This window comes from Neoarius graeffei, chromosome 1 (assembly GCF_027579695.1).
Source record: "Neoarius graeffei isolate fNeoGra1 chromosome 1, fNeoGra1.pri, whole genome shotgun sequence".
In the NCBI taxonomy this organism is placed as follows: Eukaryota; Metazoa; Chordata; class Actinopteri; order Siluriformes; family Ariidae; genus Neoarius; species Neoarius graeffei.
Genome location: NC_083569.1, coordinates 102,728,356 through 102,745,772, shown reverse-complemented (window position 1 = coordinate 102,745,772; position 17,417 = coordinate 102,728,356). Strand labels below are relative to the sequence as shown.

General features: G+C 43.7%; 1 protein-coding gene across 1 annotated transcript in view; it reads right to left on the bottom strand.

The window, feature by feature from the left end:
• LOC132879298 (desmoglein-2-like protein) overlaps nt 1-17,417 on the bottom strand; it is a 74,081-nt gene that overhangs the window by 42,944 nt on the left and 13,720 nt on the right. The window contains exon 3 of the mRNA XM_060913721.1: nt 2,501-2,647. Coding sequence (XP_060769704.1) covers nt 2,501-2,647 — 147 coding nt within the window. The remainder of the gene's footprint in view (nt 1-2,500; nt 2,648-17,417) is intronic.

Sequence of the window (17,417 nt, the reverse complement as noted above, 5' to 3'; positions counted from 1 at the left end):
TCTATGCCACATCCAAGAAATCTTTTAGGTATGTTGTATTTAATGATGATATACTCAATAACTCAAAATCAAGCTGCACGATAAATAATGTCAACTCCAATCTAATTACCTTTTTTAATATAAACGTGTTCTGCAATTGGAAAGCTTGGGAATAAAAGATTTGTGACTTTGATGAATTTTAAAAAGATTGCCCATATTTAAAAAAAAAATGAGATTAATATATGAATTTTTGAATATTTGAACATGTGCTTGGATTGTTTGTTGTGTATATTTAAATGAGTCCCTGACTTCAAAAAGTTTGAGAAGCTCTGCAATAGTGGACAAGTTAATGTAAGACATTTGCCTGCAAATGAGTAAAAATAAAAAAAGACACTTTTTTTTCTTAATAGTAGACATACTATAGTAGAGATTTATAGAGGTTTTTTTTGGATTGGTTTTGCCATCAAAGGTTTCCGATAGGGAATACAGATATTCATTTGTTTTAAAATTAAGCTGCTGAGGAGTATATTAATTAATTTATTCATTCATTTTCAGTAACTGCTTCATCCTGGTGAGAGTGCAAGGTATGAATACACATATAGCACTGTCACCTCACAGCAAGAAGGTTCTGGGTTTGAGCACAGTGGCTGACGGGGGCCTTTCTGTGTGGAGTTTGCATGTTCTCCCCGTGTCTGTGTGGGTTTCCTCCAGGTGCTCCGGTTTCCCCCACAATCCAAAGACATGCAGGTTAGGCTAATTGGTGGCTCTAAATTGAGCATAGGTGTGAATGTGTGATTGGTTATTTGTCTCTATGTGTCAGCCCTGCAATGATCTGGTGACTTGTCCAGGGTATTGAGGTATTTCACTCACGTGACCAAGTCATGTGACGCTGCCATTTTGGACGGCACGGCTCGAATCAGTTTGAATGCGAGGAAGGTGACAAACGAAAAACATAAAAGAAAAAGGAGCGAAATGCAGAAAACACCTTCACTATCCAGCGACGTAGGGCATTTACAGGGCGAGCAGAGGGAGAGGTATTTGCAAAAATTGAGGTTAGCAGGCTTAGAGAACGACGTTTACCTGCTTCCACCAGGATTGTTCACTGACAGCTAAGATTTGTTCACATTTTCATTTACTTTCGGTCCTCAGGATAAACAAAATGTTATTAAATGTCATTGAAATAACTTCTTAGTCTGTTGAGACATGGCCCGTTATAAGTTTTTCCTTTACTGTATTTACTAGTTTACTGAGCACGCTCCGGGGCAGGCTGGCTGGCGCTAGCTAGCGCTCCGGGGCTGGCTGGCTGGTGCTAGATAGTTAGCGCTCCAGGGCTGGCTGGCTGGCTGGCGCTAGCTAGTTAGCGCTCCGGGGCTGGCTGGCTGGCGCTAGCTAGTTAGCGCTCTGGGGCTGGCTGGCTGGCTGGCGCTAGCTAGTTAGCGCTCCGGGGCTGGCTGGCTGGCGCTAGCTAGCTAGCGCTCCGGGGCTGGCTGGCTGGCTGGCGCTAGCTAGCTAGAGCTCCGGGGCTGGCTGGCTGGCTGGCGCTAGCTAGTTAGCGCTCCGGGGCTGGCTGGCTGGCTGGCTGGCACTAGCTAGTTAGCGCTCCGGGGCTGGCTGGCTGGCGCTAGCTAGTTAGCGCTCCGGGGCTGGCTGGCGCTAGCTAGTTAGCGCTCCGGGGCTGGCTGGCTGGCGCTAGCTAGTTAGCGCTCCGGGGCTGGCTGGTGCTAGCTAGTTAGCGCTCCGGGGCTGGCTGGCTGGCTGGTGCTAGCTAGCTAGCGCTCCGGGGCTGGCTGGCTGGTGCTAGCTAGCTAGCGCTCCGGGGCTGGCTGGCTGGCGCTAGCTAGCTAGAGCTCCGGGGCTGGCTGGCTGGCGCTAGCTAGCTAGCGCTCCGGGGCTGGCTGGCTGGCTGGCTCAGTAAACTAGTAAATCCAGTAAAGGAAAAACTTGAGACTGAAAGGTTTAACAGTCATCCAAATGACTGAACGTAAACATTGCTACAGTAACATACCAGCTACTGTTGTTGACATTAGCTAGCTTGCCGTCCAAAACGGCGGACACCGGGGCGTCACGTGACCCTGTGACGTCAGGTGAAATACCTCAATACCCTGCCTCTCGCCCATAGTCAGCTGGATTAGGCTCCAGCTTGCCTGCGACCCTGCACAGGATAAGCTGTTACAGATAATGGATGGATGGATCTTATTTACACCTACGAGAAGCTTAGAGTAGCCAATCCACTGAATAGCAACTTTTTGAATAGTGTGAGGATGTCTGAGATCCTGGATGGAACATGGACATGTGGAAAACATGTGAAACTCCACACAGACAGTAACCCAAGCTCAGGATTAAATCATAGACCCTGGAGCTGTGAAGTGGCCACCAGTGTGCTGCATTGTTCTTATTATAAATTAACATATAGCCTTTTACTTAACATTTGAATTGTTTTAGTTATTCAAATAAATCACTACCTTCACTATCATGAAAGAAAATGTGATGTTGCTCACAGCCACGCAGAGGATACACTCACTTCATAAATATCTTTTTTCTCTCTGTCCAAGATGCCATGGATCCTGGTGTAGCCAGTCTTTGGGCTGATGCTGAATAATCCGTCGTCCACTGCAGGCCCTATTAGAGAATATATAATATCATCCCTGGTCTCTTCACTCGATCGGATCTGAAATCAAACACATAATTTCATATATACAGTAGATGAAAACAACATAATTTAATTGCTACCTGTTGCACAGGTAGTATAGACACAGGCAACCATTCACACTCACATTCACACCTACATTCAATTTAGAGCCACCAATTAGCTTAACCTGCATGCCTTTGGACTGTGTGGGAAACCGGAGCACCCAGAGGAAACCCATGTGGACACAGGGAGAGCGTGCAAACTCCACACAGAAAGGCCCTCAGCCGCTGGGATCTTCTTGGTGTGAGGCGACAGTGCTAACTACTACACCACTGTGCCACCATGTGCAGAAGATATTTATTACAAAAAGTGCAATCAGGAAAACAGCACAAACCAGCAGGCATAAATCAGAAATGATAAACAAGCAGTAGGTCAGGTGAGGCATAAATGTGAGGCGACAGCGCTAACCACTACACCACCGTGCTGCCCATGCTCATTCTAATATGTTATAATTTCTATAGTTTCTATAATTATAATACACTATAGTTTATAATACATTATAGTTTCTTGAGCAACAGAACAATTAAAAACCTAATAATTACCATATTTGAGAATTTTTTTGTTGTTGTTGTTGAACAAAGAAATGTATTCATATATTGAAGTTTCCTGGTGTGAAATTAACATTTATGGAAAGAGTCTCCAGTCTTACTTTGTAACAGTTATGAAGTTTTCTGCCATGGGGAAAGCTTTCAGGACAGACGAGTTTGTACTTTATGGTTTATCTGTAGCATCAAGAGCTGCATTTTTTTTTGTACTTGTAAAAAGGAAAGCTAATAATGAAGTGACTGTTTATGGCTTTTAAAGCATAAGTGACGAGAGGTATTAACTTGTTAAATTGTTGGGCATTCCACAGCATTAAATATAACTATGAATGCAGAGAAAATAATTTGTGTCATTCTTTAATAAATAAAAAAATATACAACCCCAAATCAGAAAAAGTTGGGATGGTATAGAAAATGTAAATTAAAAAAAGAAAGAAAGAAAACAGTGATTTCCAAATTAACTTTGACTTGTATTTCATTTAAGACAGTGTGAACCCAAGATATTTTATGTTTTATCTGGTCAACTTCATTCCCTTTGGTAAAATACATATTTTTCGGCATTTCAGACCTGCAAGTCATTCTAAAAAAGTTGGGATGGAGGCAGTTTAGGGCTAGTAATGAGGTAAAAAATTAAATAATGATGTGATTTGAAATGGGTGATGTTAATCATGATTTGGTACAAAATCAGGATCCAGGAAAGTCCTAGTCTTTGAGGAGAAAAGATGGACTGAGGATCTCCAGTTTGTCAACAAATGCATGAGAAGATTATCCATCCATCCATTATCTGTAGCTGCTTGTCCTGTTCTACAGGGTCACAGGCAAGCTGGAGCCTATCCCAGCTGACTGTGGGCGAGATGCGGGGTACACCCTGGACAACCAACCATTCACACCTACGGTCAATTTAGAGCCACCAATTAACCTAACCTGCATGTCTTTGGACTGTGGGGGAAACCGGAGCACCCAGAGGAAACCCATGCAGACACAAGGAGAACATGCAAACTCCACACAGAAAGGCCCTCGCTGGCTGCTGGGCTCGAACCTAGTCTTCTTGCTGTGAAGCAACAGTGCTAACCACTACATCACCATGTGACCCTGAGAAGATTATTGAAATGTTTAAAAACAATGTTCCTTTAAGGAATATATAAAGGGATTTGGATATTTCACCCCCTACCATGCATAATATCATGAAATGATTCAAGGAATCTACGGTAGAAGAATTTCAGTGTGTAAACGCAAGAGCCTAAGCTGAACACCTGTGATCTTTGATCCCTCACATGGTACTGCATCAAGAACTGTCACCGATATAACCATATGGGCTTGGGAATACTTTGGCAAACCTTTTTCAAGTTCTCCAATATGGAGTTACATCCACAAATGCCAGTGCCATTGACCTCTCTGGGCTCTGAGGCATCTGGAATGGACCATCACACAGTGGAAATGCACATTGTGGTCAGATGAATCAGTATTCCAGGTTTTTTTTGTAAGAAATGGATGCCATGTGCTCCAGACCAAAGACAAAAAGGACCAACCAGTCTGTTACCAGCAACAAGTCCAAAAACCAGACTCTGTCATGGTATGGTGTGATGGCAACATTAATGCAGAAAAGTACATCGAGCTTTTGGAGCAACATATGGTGCTTTCAAGAAGGCATCTTTTCCATGGATATTTCAACAAGACAATAGAAAACCACATTACATACGCATTACAAAGGCATGGCTGTGGAAGAAGAGGGTGCCTATCCCCTCTGTCCCCAAATGAGAATGTGTGGCGATCTTTAAAATGAAAAATATGATGACGATGACCCTGTACTTTTGCAGACCTTAAGAGTTGTTTGCAGAGTAGAGTAGAGTAGAGTAACTTTATTGATCCCCAAAGGGAAATTAACGTGTCAAGTAGCTTACACCAATGTACAAAAACACATATTAAGATACAGAGAGGGAAGAAATTACACTAGATCAACATTACACTAAATTACACTAAATCAACACTAAATTACACTAATTCAACAAAGAGCAAAAACTTCTGGTATGGTGCAAAGAGAGATATTAAAGTGAAACATTAAGTGAACAGGCGGCACGGTGGTGTAGTGGTTAGCGCTGTCGCCTCACAGCAAGAAGGTCCTGGGTTCGAGCCCCGGGGCTGGCGAGGGCCTTTCTGTGTGGAGTTTGCATGTTCTCCCCGTGTCCGCGTGGGTTTCCTCCGGGTGCTCCGGTTTCCCCCACAGTCCAAAGACATGCAGGTTAGGTTAACTGGTGACTCTAAATTGACTGTAGGTGTGAGTGTGAATGGTTGTCTGTGTCTATGTGTCAGCCCTGTGATGACCTGGCGACTTGTCCAGGGTGTACCCCGCCTTTCGCCCGTAGTCAGCTGGGATAGGCTCCAGCTTGCCTGCGACCCTGTAGAAGGATAAAGCGGCTAGAGATAATGAGATGAGATGAGATGAGACATTAAGTGAACAAAGAACAAATAGCAAGTGTCTGCCATGATAGGGGGGATGCTTCTCAATTGTCACAGTAAAAAGTCCAGTGAAGAAAGTATTGCACAGTCAAAAAACCCACACACACAGCACACGCACACTCACGCCCACATACATACACACCACACATGCACACACACACGCACGCTCACACACACACAGGGATTACAGTGAACAAGAACAGACTTATCAATTTTCACAGTAAGAAATCCGGTGAAAAGTGTATTGCACAGTACACACACGCACACACACCAGCTCAGGCACACACGCGCACACACACACACACAAGCATAGAAGCCTGAAATAAATGGAGGACATGGATGTTAGGCAGTCCAGTCCCTAATGATGATGTCCTTGTTGTCCTTCTGTGTGCTGTTGAACAGTTGAATGGCCCGTGGGACAAAGGACCTCCGTAGCCTGTCTGTCCTGCATGAGGGGGCATGGAATCTGTGGCTAAAAAGACTCATTTGGTTGGTGAAAATGGTGTGAAGGGGGTGTTTTGGATTGTCCATTACAGAATCCAGTCTGTTCAGAGTTCTGTTCTCTGCTGTTGAGGTGAGGGTCTCTAGCTCCATGCCCACCACCGAACCTGCCTTCCTCACCAATCTGTCCAGGCGTCCAGCGTCCCTCCTCCTAATGCTACCACCCCAGCATGCCACAGCGTAGAAGATAGGGTTGGGCGGTATTACGGTAAGAAGGTATCCCGAGGTATCCAAAAGTACCAATGGTATCGGTCTCATTACCGTCATTTAAAAAAAATATATAATATCTAAATAAATATGGAGTACATGAGGTCATAATATAAAATAATAAATTGAAGATCATCCCGAATAACTGTGTGATCGTATTTTCACTAATTCTATCAATTTCCTAAAGAAGTTCTCATCGCGTGCAGGGTTGTTTATGTCGTTACCATGGCAACCCTGCGTGACATTTGGAGTCTGACAGAAAGCTTCGCAAGAGACTGAGAGCGGGGGTGTCATGGCTCAGATGGCTAAGGCACCGTACCATAAATCCGGGGACCCGGGTTCGATTCCGACCCGAGGTTATTTCCCGTCTCTCTCTCCCCTGCTCATTTCCTGTCTCTTATCTAAAAAAAAAAAGAGACTGAGACCACGGTTGAAAGATGGCAAGTCAAGATAACGAGTTAGTGGCAAAAAAAAAAAACAACATCAGCAGTGTGGCAGTATTTTGGTTTCAAACCAAACGAAAAATCTAATATGTCCCCTAAGGCACACCATAGCCTGGGGTACTCCACTTCCACGAGATCTCTCCAATGAGTTGTGTTTTGAGTAGGTTACATGAGTAACAACAAGGTAAAATAATATAACGTATGACATTTGGGATGTGGGTAATAAACGTTTGAAATGTCATCTACTGAAGAAACGGAAGAAAACATCGTAGCGTAAACTGTTAGGTTTCTGGTGGGAATTAGCAATGCGCTTGCTATCTTTGTTGGGTGTGTTAAACCGTATGGATTTAAGTGGAATAATTGTAAGGAGTTATGTGATCAAGACAACATTTTAAGCAAGGTAAGGCCATTTGATTATTAATTTCCCCGCCATGGCATGACGTGGGCCCATATGATTTTGCCTTGTGCAGCTGTCACGCATTTGAATTAGGTTCGCCTCATTTGCGCTGAAGAATATGGTTTATCACGCAGTCTAAACGGACTTGGGTGTTGGTTGATTCTTTTTCTTTTTTTTAATTTCCCATGCTTGAAAGGGTATGATCCTGCTCATCGTGTACTTTTTTTTGATGGAGTAGGTGAAATAGTGCTGCAAATGGCGTTTCAACGCAGACATGTGTAAACGACAGTTGAATGCTATTTTCAAGATGAAGGAAGAGTTGCGTGATGCTTTGAAATATCTCTTAATCCATTCATCAATGCACAAAATTTGCTATGCTGCTTTTAAATAGTACATTTGAGGCATAGGCGCACGTTACACAGTAGGCCGAAACAAAATATTTTTTTTTCTCGGTAATACCGTATACCCCGGGAAAACACAGAGACAGTTTAAAGGTATCAAAATTTGGATACCGCCCAACCTTAGTAGAAGAGCACGCTGGCCATGACAGACTGGTAAAACATCAGCAGAAGTCGGCTGCAGACATTGAAGGACCTCAGCCTCCTGAGGAAGTAGAGTCTGCTTTGGCCCTTCTTGTAGAGTGCCTCGGAGTTTGAATGAGAGAAATCAGAGAGAATGAGACAAAATAACACCTGAAATGCTTCATCTTAATTGTTGGAAAATTGGGGAAAATAATCAATTACCATGTGGTAACAAATGTCCACCACCTTGTTATTGATTATTTTCCAATAGTCATGAAAAAAAGAAAATACCCTCACTTCTATGATTTTACAGTTGAGGTCAGAAGTTTGCATATAGGGACAAGAATGTCTTTTTCTGTCTTTTTCTGTGTCCCTATTGCTTCAGGACAAACTGAACAGGATGCGAGTGGACCCCTGCCTGGTCACCTGGATCTCCAGCTACCTCACTGACAGGCCGCAGTACGTCAGTCTGAAGGACATCACGTCTGACACTGTGATTAGCAGCACCGGAGCACCCCAGGGCATGGTGCTGGCCCCTCTTCTCTTCACCCTGTACACTGCGGACTTCTGCTACAACATGGAGCTGTGTCACATAAAGAAGTTTGCCGATGACACAGCCATCATTGGGTGTATCAGTGACGACAGAGAGGAGGAGTATAGGAGCCTGGCGGAGGCTGTGGATTCCTACAAGTACCTCGGGCTGTGGCTGGACAGCAAGCTGGACTGGACTTGCAACACCAAACACTTATACAGGAAGGGACAGAGCAGGCTATACTTCCTTAGGAGGCTGAAGTCCTTTAACATCTGCAGGAAACTCCTGTGGATGTTCTATCAGTCTGTGGTCGCCAGTGTCCTGTTTTACACCTTTGTGTGCTGGGGGGGCAGCACATCCAAGAAGGACACATCCAGGCTGGACAAACTGATTAGGTGGGCCGGCTCTGTGGTCGGCATAAAGCTGGACTCTCTGGTGACGGTGGCAGAGAAGAGGTCTATGGACAAACTATTGAACATCATGGACGATGCCAGTCACTCTCTGCACACCGTCATCAGCAACCAGAAGAGCCTGTTCAGTGACAGAATGCTCCTTCCCAAGTGCAGGACGAACAGACGTAAAAACTCCTTTGTCCCTCATGCCATCAGACTGCACAACTCCTCTCTGGGGGGGGGGGGGGGGGGGGGGGGGGTAACAGGAGGACAGAGGATGGGAAGGAGCAGTAGCCTAGCCTAACAATAAGCCCACCTTTTTTTTTTCTTTCCCCCCCCCCTCCTTCCCCCTCTCCCCTTCCTCTCTTCCCCATATCTTATTTGTTTTATATTTGTATATGTAAATACTTAATTTATTTTAATTTATTTAGAAGTGTTCTCTATTTCTTTTCTCTGTTTATCTGTAATGATGCTGCTGGAATCTTAATTTCCCTGAGGGAACCCACCCAAAGGGATCAATAAAGTTTTATCTAATCAAATCTAATCTAATCTAGAATGATTGTACAACATACTGCTTTAATATATAAAAAAATTTATTTTGGATTTTCTAAAATCAACATAGACAAAATTATACATACAGGGTAAAAAATATACATAATTAGATTTAGATATAATATACCTATTTAGATTTTTAATTCAGTGGTGCTGAAAGTTCCAAAAAGTCCTTTAACTTGCCACAACCAAGGCCTCTTAACTTCCTGTTCGTGATCTTGACTGACTATAGCTGGTAGCTTCTCTGTGCCAACATAAAAAGGGTTTGTTTGACAGCACTCATTGGATTGACCAACATGCAGTCCAGTGGGAAAGTTGAAGGATCTCAGTGCAAATCTTAGAAAGAGGATCATAGATTTACACAATTTAATTTTGTTGGATCCATTTCTAAACAACTGCAGATTCTAAGATCATCCGTTCAAACAATTGTATGTAAATACAAGTTGTTGGGAGGTGTAACCATTTTGCTCGAAGAAGACCGAAACTGTTTCTCTCAGCTGAGAGGAAATTGGTTCAGATAGTCAGGAACAACCAAAGAACCACCAAGGCACAGGCCTGCCATGAAATGGAAGATGCTGGAACACTGTCTACAGTCAAGTGAGTTTTACATCAGCATGGACTGAAAGGCTGTTCTCCAAGAAAGAAGCAAAAATAATTGACAACTTCAGGTTTAACTAAAGTTTGCAACTGACCACAGGGACAAAGACAAAGCATTGTGGAGGAAAGTTTTATAGTCAAGTGAGACAAAGATTGAGTTGTTTGGCTACAATGACCAGAAGTACAGAGTAACACTGTACCAACTGTTAAACATGATGGTGGTAGCATCATTGGACTGTTTTGCAGCAAGTGCAATTGGTGCATTGCACAAAGTGCATGGGATAATGAAGAAGGAGGGCTATCTTAGAATTCTTCAGCATAACCTCAAACTATCAGAAACTTGGACACATATTGAATGTTCCAATAGACACACATCAAAGCTGGTTGTGGAATGGATAAGCGTAAAACAAGTCCTGACCTCAACCCCACTGAACATGTGGACTGTACTTAAAAGTTGGATTTGTGCAACAACTTAAATTGTTGTCAAATATCCAAGCAGAATTCTACCAGAAGCTTGTTGATGTCTACCGAAAGCATCTGGTCAAGATGAAACTTGCTAAAGGACATTTAACCAAATATTAGATGTGCTGTATGTATATTTTTGACCATGTATGTATAATTTTGGCACTGTGTTAATTTCAGAAAACCCCAAATAAATTAAAACTTGTGCACCAAATCATTGTGGGTTTTTTTTCCTTTTAAAGTTGTATGTTGTGCAATCATTCTGCCACAGAAAAAGAACAGTTCAAATAAATCACTGAAAGCACAATATTGCCATAACATTTGGGTGTTCCTTACCAAATTAAATGAACAAACAAATAACCACAAAATGCACAACAGATTTCAATATGTTGCCTTTTCCCCTAAAACATAAACCAAATTTCAGAACCAAGGTGAGAAAAAAATAAGTTCACCCTTCCTACTTTTACAATCATTAACAAGTAATTAGCAGCCAGATGTCACTAATGAAATGTATAAGAATAAGTTAATTCTTAAGAAGTCTAACTGCCACTATAAAAGCTGAAGTTTTGATAGTTTGGTGTTCTGGAGTATTCAGGTGTGTGTCTACTTCATGCCAAAAAGAAAAGCACATCACCCATGACCTCAGAGAAGCAATTGTTGCTGCTCATCAATCTGGGAAGGGTTATAAGGGTTATAAGACTATCTCTAAACAATTTGAAATCCACCATTCTTCAGCGAGAATGGTTGTTTAAAATGGAGAGCCTTCAAGACAGTTGTCAATCTTCCCAGGAGTGGGCATTCCAACAAATTCAGTCCAACATCAGATCTTTTAATACTCAAAGATATAAAGAAAAATCCAAGCTACATCCTTTAATGTGCAGAGATTAAGAAGAAAAGGAAAGGAAAAAGGAAAGGAAGAAGCATTCAGAAATGGGGACAGGAGCAGGTTTAAAGAGTCAAGGAACAGGTTTAGCAAGGGGTTAAGAGAAGCTCAACAACTGTACTCTGAGAATCTTGAATACCAGTTCTCAGCCAATGAATTTGCATCTGTCTGGAAAGGGCTCAGACATATCACAAACTACAAACCTAGCCCCCCACTCTGTTAATGACGTGCCTGGTCAACCAACTGAATGAGTTCTACTGTTGCTTTGAAAGACAATGGGACTGTACTGATATCATCCCCCATGACTCTGCACACTAGCTCCTGTCCACCACCCCCAGCTCAACTGTTGCCAGGGCCTCTTTACAACCTCACATCTTGGAGGCCCACCCCTACAGCACCACAGCCACAACTCTCTCCATTCTGGAGAGAGATATTCACAAGCTCATTAACAAGAATCTGAATCCCCACATGTGGGTGCAATCAGTTAATTATTGATATTAAGTGATCAATCTCATTAAATCAGTCTCATTAAATTTTGAAGGTCAATAATTAAAATGAATCAATCCCATTGAATCGTTTACTTTGACTCGTTTGAATCGAATCATACCATAGAATCAGTCTCATTCAGTGAATCATTTAGTGAATCATTCAATGAATCGTTTAGTGAATCATTTAGTGAATCGTTCAATGAATCATTTAGTGAATCGTTCAATGAATCGTTTAGTGAATCATACCATTAATCCTGGTGCTTAATAATAAATTACCAAACAGCTAAATTATGGTACATTTCCAAATTATTAAGATCACTTACCATATTATATAACATATGCACCCTTTTTGAATTCTTTGAGGAGATTGGGGACTTCATATATATTGTTCACACAAATAAACACAGTTTGTTTAATAAATGAATTTATTATACAAAGATAAAAATAATAAATCAATATATACAAGCAGTGAGGTGTGTGTGTGTGTGTGTGAGAAGGACTTGACCATGTGTTTAGCCTCGTGTAGCTAACTACACGTGGTGGAGGCCTAGCTTGTTGCTAGCTAAAACAAAAGAATGTTATCTAAATAGAACAAAGGATTAGCTCTGTGTTTAGCCTCGTGTAGCTAACTACACGTGGTGGAGGCCTAGATTAGCCTTGTGTTGCTAGTATGTGTTTGTGAAAGGCCCTATGGCCTAGCTAAAGTGTGTTTGTTAGGCCTTATGAGGCCTACTGAGCACGTGTTGCTAAAGACAAAGGGAAGCTATCTAAAGTGTATCAGGCCTGGTCAGGCCTGTTGAGCACGTGTTTTCTCAGTAACAAAAAGATTCCACACTCATAGCATTACCAAACTCACTGAAACCTTGATAAGGTCAAAATGTATGATAAGGAAATTAGTGTTAGTCAGAATAAGAGAGAGAGAAGCATGCGCAGCCTATCTATTAAACAATTGAGAGAACATAGAACCAAAATAAATCAACACGCTGTGTGTCTAACAGTGTAACAGATAAACCTGGGTTTAAATTAACACTATTCCAATAAAAGCAAATTCCTAAGACTATCTTAATTTATGCCCAAATGCCAAAATCTTACTTAATCTTGCCTTTAGCAAGATATGAAGAACTATTCGCCGGTGTAGTTTCAGGCCTCGCCGTGGGAGCACGTGAGCCGCTCGTGATGGAGGCGTAGAAAACTTTCGGGTCCAGCGGAGTACTTGGGTGGTTCCCGTGGAAAGCAGAGGATTCTTGGTCTGAACCTCAGCGTTCGTGAGGAAAAGTCTCTCATCAGAATAAGATGCACAGCGCTTTTGAGTTAAAAAGGATTCAATCGCTTCCTAACTTTTAACTGCCTGGGCTGCAGTCGTGACGTCACTTCTAATGCAAGTAAACCGGTTGTAACTCAGGTTGAGTTTAAAGATCGTGCGACTCTGGACTTTTACCTTGGCCAGTGGTTAGGCACAGAACGCGCTGGATGGTGAATCTTGCAAGAAAGAAGTGTTTTCGGGTTTGAGAGCGTCTCTTTATGCGTCTAGATTCATCGGAAGCCAGACGCGAGAGACAAAGATGGAAGCGTTGTCCCATTGTTTTATGCTTCCTTGTATGATGACGTAGATGATCCCGCCCCGGCGTGACGTAGGTCAACGCAGAAGTAGGCTGATGGGAAATGTAGTTCTGACACAAGATGGCAGCATGATACCTACAGTCCCCCTTTTGGTCTCAGGGGTATGACGGAGTCGTAGCACTGAGAGCACCGTATCGTATCATCGCTGTGTCCATAGTCCTTGAGGTAGCCTTGCTCTGCACAGTCCATGGTGTCCTGCGAAGACTGTGTAAACTTGTGAGTTCCAGTAAGACAGTTGGAGAAGTAGGCTGATGGGAAATGTAGTTCTGACACAAGATGGTGGCATGATACCTACACACAAATAGCAGGTCCTGACTCCGTTTCACCAGTTACCCTGAAATACTGTGCTGATCAGCTGTCTCCAGTGCTCACAGACATCTTCTTCATCAAGCTATGGCCTGATGGTTAGAGAGGTAGCTTTGGGACCAAAAGGTCACTAGTTTGATTCCCTAGACTAGCAAGAATGGCTACAATGCCCTTGAGCAAGACATTTTACCTCCAACTGCTCCCCAGACTGCTCTGTATATGTTTTATATCACTCTGGATAACATCCATCCATTATCTGTAATCACTTATCCTGTGAAGGGTCACTGGCAAGCTGGAGCCTATCCCAGCTGACTATGGGCGAGAGACAGGGTACACCCTGGACAAGTTGCCAGGTCATCACAGGGCTGACACATAGAGACAAACAACAATTCACACTCACATTCACACCTACGGTCACTTTAGAGTCACCAATTAGCCTAACCTGCATGTCTTTGGACTGTGGGGGAAACCGGAGCACCCAGAGGAAGCCCACACAGACATGGGGAGAACATGCAAACTCCACACAGAAAAACCCCCATTGGCAGCTGGGCTTGAACCCAGAACCTTCTTACTGTAAGGTGACAGTGCTAACCACTACACCACTGTGCTGCCCTGCTCTGGATAACAGCATCTGCAAAATGCCATTAATGTAATGTAATATAACACCTCACTGGAGACATGCCATGTGCCAGCCTCCTTCAAGGCATCCACCATTATCCCAATTCCCAAAAAGTCAAGGATCACAGCATTAAATAACTACAGACCCATTGCCCTGACTTCTGTGCTTATGAAATCCTTTGAGCGCCTTGTGTTTTACTACCTTAAAGCCATCACTGAGCCACTCCTCGACCCTATGCAGTTCATCTATTGATCCAACAGATCTGCAGACAATGCTGTCAACATGGCTCTAAATTTCATCCTCCAGCACCTGGACTCCCCAGGAAGCTATGCTAGGATTCTGTTTGTGGATTTTAGTTCCACCTTCAACACGATCGTGCCAGCTCTTCTGCAGGACAAGATTTCCCAGCTGAACATGCCTGACTCCACCTGCAGGTGGATCACTGACTTCCTCCCTGACAGGAAGCAGCATGTGAACCTGGGGAAACATGTCTCTGATTCCCAGACCATAAGCACTGGAATTCCCCCAAAGCTGCATCCTCTCTCCTCTACTCTTCTCCCTGTACACCAACAGCTGCACCTCCAGTCATCAGTTTGTCAAGCTCCTGAAGTTCACAGATGACACCATCCTCATTGGATTAATCTCTGATGGCCATGTGGTCCAGGCAGAACAACTTGGCTCTAAAAACAGTGGACATGATTGTAGCCTTCAGGAAGAGCTCTGCCACACCCTCCCCCATTAGTCTGTTTGAATCCCAGTAACTTCTGTGGAGTATTTCTGCTTCCTGGGCACTACGATCACTCAGAACCTTAAGTGGGAGATGAATATCTGCTCTCACCAAAAAAAGCACAGAAGAGGATGTTCCTCCTGTGGCAGTTCAAGAAGTTCAACCTGCCAAAGACAATGATGGTGCCCTTTTACACCACCATCACTGAGTCAATCTTCACCTCCTCCATCACTGTCTGTTATGGTGCTGCCACCACTAAGGACAAAGGCAGACTACAGCGCATCATTGGCTCTGCCGAGAGAATGATCGACTGCAATTTTCCATCTGTTCAAGACCTACAGGACCTTGAGGAGGGCAGAATGGATTGTGGCCAACCTCTCTCACCCCAAACAGAAACCTTTAGAGACACTCCCCTCTGGTTGGAGGTTGCGGTCCATTAGAAACAAAACCTCGTGCCATAAGGCCAGCTTTTCCCCCAAAGCAGCTTGCCTCATCAGTAAGGTCAGAGACCACCATTGACCCTAAATTCACACTCCCAAGCTGTACCATTAATGCACTTCCTCTCTGAACTGCAATTTTGCACATTTCATGGTCATATCATACATCTTCATTCTGTGAACTGATCTTTTATTGCACATTCTGGCACACACTTGGTTAAATAACCAAGCTTGGCAGCTTGGTTATTTAATTAACCCATTGCACATTCTCTTTTTCTCACACATTTATGTCATGACTCTTCATCTTGTGACCGATTTTTGCACATTCTCGGACATAATCTACAGCTTGGTGTCAGCTGGGCGAAGGACTCTGTCAGGGATGGTTGGAGATGGACGTATGTGCAGTAGATGTTTATTATTAAGAAAAGTGCAAACAGGAAAACACTCCAAATTGGCAGGCATATATCAGAAATGACAAAACAGGCAATAGGTCGAGCAAAGCACTAACAGACTACTGTAGACAAAGCAGGATCAAAACGAGGAACAAGAAATAAGTGATCAGGAAACCAGGAGGAACAATCAGGAAACAAGGCTCGGTAAAGTGTCTAACAATGCAATACTTCACAAAGTGAGCATGCATTTAGAGTCCTTATGTAGGTGCACTGATTGCACCTTAATCCCATGCAGATGTGAGTCCTTAGCAGTGTGTGCGTGTGAGTCAACTTGGGGCATGCACTGTCCAGAGCATGCCCGAGAGTCCATATGTTGCAGACACCATATGTTTTGCTCCAGGTCCAGTTTGGAGTCCAAATACTGTTCAGAGTTCAAGTCCAAGTCCTGTCTAGAGCTCGAACCCATGTCCAGTCTGGAGCCCAAATCTGGTCCAGAGCCCAAGTCCAGAGCTTGAGCCCAAGTCCAGTCCAGAGCTCAAGCCCATGTCCAGTCAGGAGCCCATGTCCTGTCCTGTGCCTGAGCCCACATCCAGTCCAGAATCCAGGTCCTGTCCAGAGCCTGAGCCCACATCCAGTCCAAAGCCTAGGTCCTGTCCAGAGCCCAAGCCCCCACCTGAGCCAAGAATCCAGTGCCATGTCAGCACAGAGCAGAGACCCAATGGCACAGCATCCAGCATCAGGCCCTCATCCCCGAGGACAGTGAAGATGGATTTGAGCTCCCAGAGGGAGCTCTTTGGGGGGTGGTTCTGTCACACCTGTGCACATTATAGCATGCAACATATGGACACTCAGGCATGCTCCGGACAGCATGCGCTTAGAATTGTGCCAATGAGTGCAGGTGTGACAGAACCCCCTCAAAGAGCTCCCTCTGGGAGCTCAAATCCATCTTCATTGGCTCCGGGGATGAGGGCCTGATGCTGGATGCCATGTCATTGGATCTCTGCTCTGTGCTGACATGGCACTGGATTCTTGGCTCAGGTGGGGGCTTGGGCTTGCGCTCTGGACAGGACCTAGGCTTTGGACTAGATGTGGGCTCGGGCTCTGGACAAGACCTGGACTCTGAACTGGACGTGGGCTCAGGCTCAGGAAAGGGCTTTGGACTGGACATACAGTGGTGCTTGAAAGTTTGTGAACCCTTTAGAATTTTCTATACTTCTGCATAAATATGACCTAAAACATCAGATTTTCACACAAGTCAATTTTTTCACACAAGTTAATTTTCCAGTATCCTCTTCATTTTTATTGTACTGTCGCTTTCCTTTTTGTACTTTCCACTTTCACTTTCCTTTTTCCATTTTTTTCTCTCTCTTTTTTCAGAAGAACGCTGAGACTGGAAGCTTTCTTTTTTCCTTTTTTTTCTCTTCCTGTGGAGACCATAAGTGGAGGCCATCCACATTGGATCTGCTTTAATATCAACAGATCTTCGATTAAGAAAAGGTACGTGAATCCTTTCATCATGGCACACCTTCAGCCTGTTCAGTGTGCTGAGTGCAGGATGTTTAGTCATTCTTCCTCCATCGCTAGCGATAGGTTTATTTGTGATAAGTGCAGATTAGTTAGCTCTCTGATGGAGAAGATTATAGTGCTAGAAGTGCATGTCCAGGCTTTAGAGAA